Consider the following 3,021-nt stretch of genomic DNA (forward strand, 5'->3'; position numbering starts at 1 on the left):
TTTGTCGCGTCATTTTAGTTGTTAAGTATGCTTAAAACGCATATTTCAAATAATTTTTTTTAGCTACAGATGTTAGACATTTCTTCGAACAATGAAAATAATTTATTATAAATGCATTGAAGCAATGGATTGAATTATTTTTTCTCAAAGTTTTGTCACTTTCTTTTTGTTGCCTAAGCAGTGGTCTTAATGTTTTGTCCGACACTGTATATGCTTGTATATTGAATATTCATGTATATTCATTATTACGTCTTGAGAAAAAAATCAGCCAATTCGCTAAATTCTGAGATAAAAGTTCAATCAGCCAAAAAACATGGTTTTGAGAAAATGAGATTTTTTGGTTTGATCCTTTCGATACATTTCTAAAGGTGAGGTTCCCGGAAATGTCAAAAAAATGTTTAATTTTTCTCGACTTTTCAGAGTAGTGGGAGTTCTTAATCAATACATCTGCCTGTTCACAACTACTATGTTAGCCAAATCCAATGCAGTTTTCCAACAGAATATCTTTCATGTCGTTTCTTTTTATTGAAAACATCCAACAGTCGCATAAAACAAATTCACAGAGCCTTTAATCTTTCCAACGATTGTGCCAACAAAACCAGTAATCAATGTATATAGAAGACATAAAAATTTCGCTTTGCCCTTATATGTGAAATGTTAAACCCTTAGCAAATACCTTAAAACCTAATGAATGATTATTGTTCTATTCTCAGTCTATATGAGGAGCAACATTTAACTAGTTACTTTGTAGGTTTCGAGTGTGAGGCACTTAGGCCGGTCTTCAAAGTAATATCACTACTCAACGTGATATTAGCGCGTGGTCCCTTCTTGGTTTTTTGAATTCGTGTTAACAGATCCATCGCGTGGGGCAGAAACGGTCGGATTGTGTGTAACTCAACAATGGTAACATTATCCATATTGACACTCTCGCCATCTCCTTTCAGAAACAGGTCCATTGTCTTTCGAAGCTTAGCGCAGCGTGTATCCCATATATCCTTAATCAGAGTTTTGATCTCGTCCGACTGTGGAACGTCTTCTGGAGCCGTATTCAGCACAAGCTTAGCCTCTACCATATAATGGTCGCTAGGCATTTTGGTAAAAGTTCTAGAATATAGATAGACATAGATGATCGGTAAAATATTTAATTGGAAAATAAGATCTTTACTCCTTCTCTTTTTTCTCCTTTTCCTTCTTTTCCTCTAGCAGAGTAACGTCCATCCATTCTGGTGGAACAATGCGACATTTTTGCTGCTGTCGTAAATGAATTGCAAGCCACAGTGGAATATGCAGTGGATATCCACCTCGGAATGGACCAATGACACCCGAAATCAGGTAAATGGGGTTATGATTGAAATTTGGAATCACACCAATCGTCGAGTTTTCCCCAATAAATTCCAGCTCATCGGGTTCCATCGCTTTCTTGCTTTTGTTGTTTCAAAAAACAGAACTGCTGTTTCCCGGTCGAATGTTGGTAAACTTTATGCGCTCCGTAGACATATGTCTACTGACAGCATAACACAGCCGCCCGAGCGCGCAGTTTACAATGCCACATTTCATATTTTGCGCCACTTTGGATCAAGATGTTTCTATCGCAAGAGGTGTTGACGGTTGGTCCAGAGATACCAGAATTGAATCAATATTGACAAATTTACGCAAAGCTGAATCAGCTCATGCGACATCTACATTAGAGCTCAGAACCACAAAAGTGAGGGTGTTTGTTTATTTTACGCACTGAAAAGCAAGATTCGATGGTGATTATTCATTTTATTTCAGTTTAGATTCATTTCAGCCATTGAATGTCGTTCATGTCCAATCACTGTTCGTTAGATGCGCTACTCTTTCGTATTAATCTTGCCGACAACAATCTTTGTGTTTGTGGCCAAGGTTACCACGACATCGAGCACGTTGTTTGGTCGTGCGAGCTGTATCTTGTCGCCAGATCGAATTTAGAAGACACCCTTCGGGCCCGAGGAAGGCAGCCCATGGTGCCGGTGAGAGACGTGTTGGCTCGGTTAGACCTTGATTACATGTCCCAAATATATGTATTCCTTAAAGCTATCGATCTTCGTGTGTGATTGTCCTTATACCCTTAGTTTTTCCTTTTCCTTTGTGAGAGATCGGATCCCTTCTTAAGAATAAGATGAAATGTAAATACATATTAGATATAAGATAGGTTTAAGAATTTATTGTGATGAGTGTGATTGAGTGTGTGAGTGTGATCATTGTCAATATATCCTCATATCCCCTCCTTTTCCTGAAGAAAATATGTCACCCTTCTAAACTCGAGTCGACCGCGAGTAATCGGTTTCCTATATTATTAACATTAGAATTAAGGAAAAATGTATATATACTAGTAACAATACAGTAAGGAGTTCGGCTCCTTTAAACCTATGTAACTGAGCCTGTAAAAATGAACGATTTAAATAAAAAAAAATTGAATGTCGTCAGTATATAGTAAGAAAGTTGGAGTTTTGTATATTTACGATGGTTTCAACACGCGATTTGACCAAAGTCATAGATAATCTCCGAAAATTTTAAGTTTGATAATGCATACCGGTTATTGATACTATGGATAATTGCGATAAAATCAATGTCATATCAAATTGGCTGATATCATTGATTATGTAGGGGCCGATACGAGATGGATTTGCAGTATTTTTAGCGCAGAACACCTCATCGTTTATTTATTTGAAAAAAATCGAGGGGTTGTATCCGAGACACGACCGCTTAGGACGTAGAACTACACAATCTTTTTTTTTTAATTTGTTGGTTTATGATTTCGGATATTATTTGCAAATACGTCGAAAGTTCATAAATAACTCTTTAAAAAAAAGTTCCGGGGACCCTGAAAAGGTTTAATGGCTTGCGTGGTTTTATAGAATCATTTCGAGAAGCAACGATTCATTCTTGCCTTTGCGAGAACAATACACTAATTAGTCATATGTCGCAATTTGTTTCTTTATATCAATGCACGCATTGCACTGAGTATTTAACGAGAGGCATCTTCCGTGTATCGCCATT

General features: G+C 37.1%; 1 protein-coding gene across 1 annotated transcript; it reads right to left on the reverse strand.

Moving 5' to 3' along the window:
* Positions 1-542: 542 nt before the first annotated feature.
* On the reverse strand, positions 543-1,515 carry LOC129777897 (probable DNA replication complex GINS protein PSF2). Its single transcript, XM_055784471.1, has 2 exons — positions 1,166-1,515; positions 543-1,104 (listed from the first exon to the last, which is right to left on the reverse strand). The coding sequence occupies exons 1-2, from the start codon at positions 1,411-1,413 to the stop codon at positions 741-743; spliced, it is 612 nt and encodes a 203-aa protein (XP_055640446.1). The 5' UTR covers positions 1,414-1,515; the 3' UTR covers positions 543-740.
* Between the last annotated feature and the right edge of the window lie 1,506 nt (positions 1,516-3,021).

The sequence above is a fragment of the Toxorhynchites rutilus genome, chromosome 3, assembly GCF_029784135.1.
Source record: "Toxorhynchites rutilus septentrionalis strain SRP chromosome 3, ASM2978413v1, whole genome shotgun sequence".
NCBI classification, from domain to species: domain Eukaryota; kingdom Metazoa; phylum Arthropoda; class Insecta; order Diptera; family Culicidae; genus Toxorhynchites; species Toxorhynchites rutilus.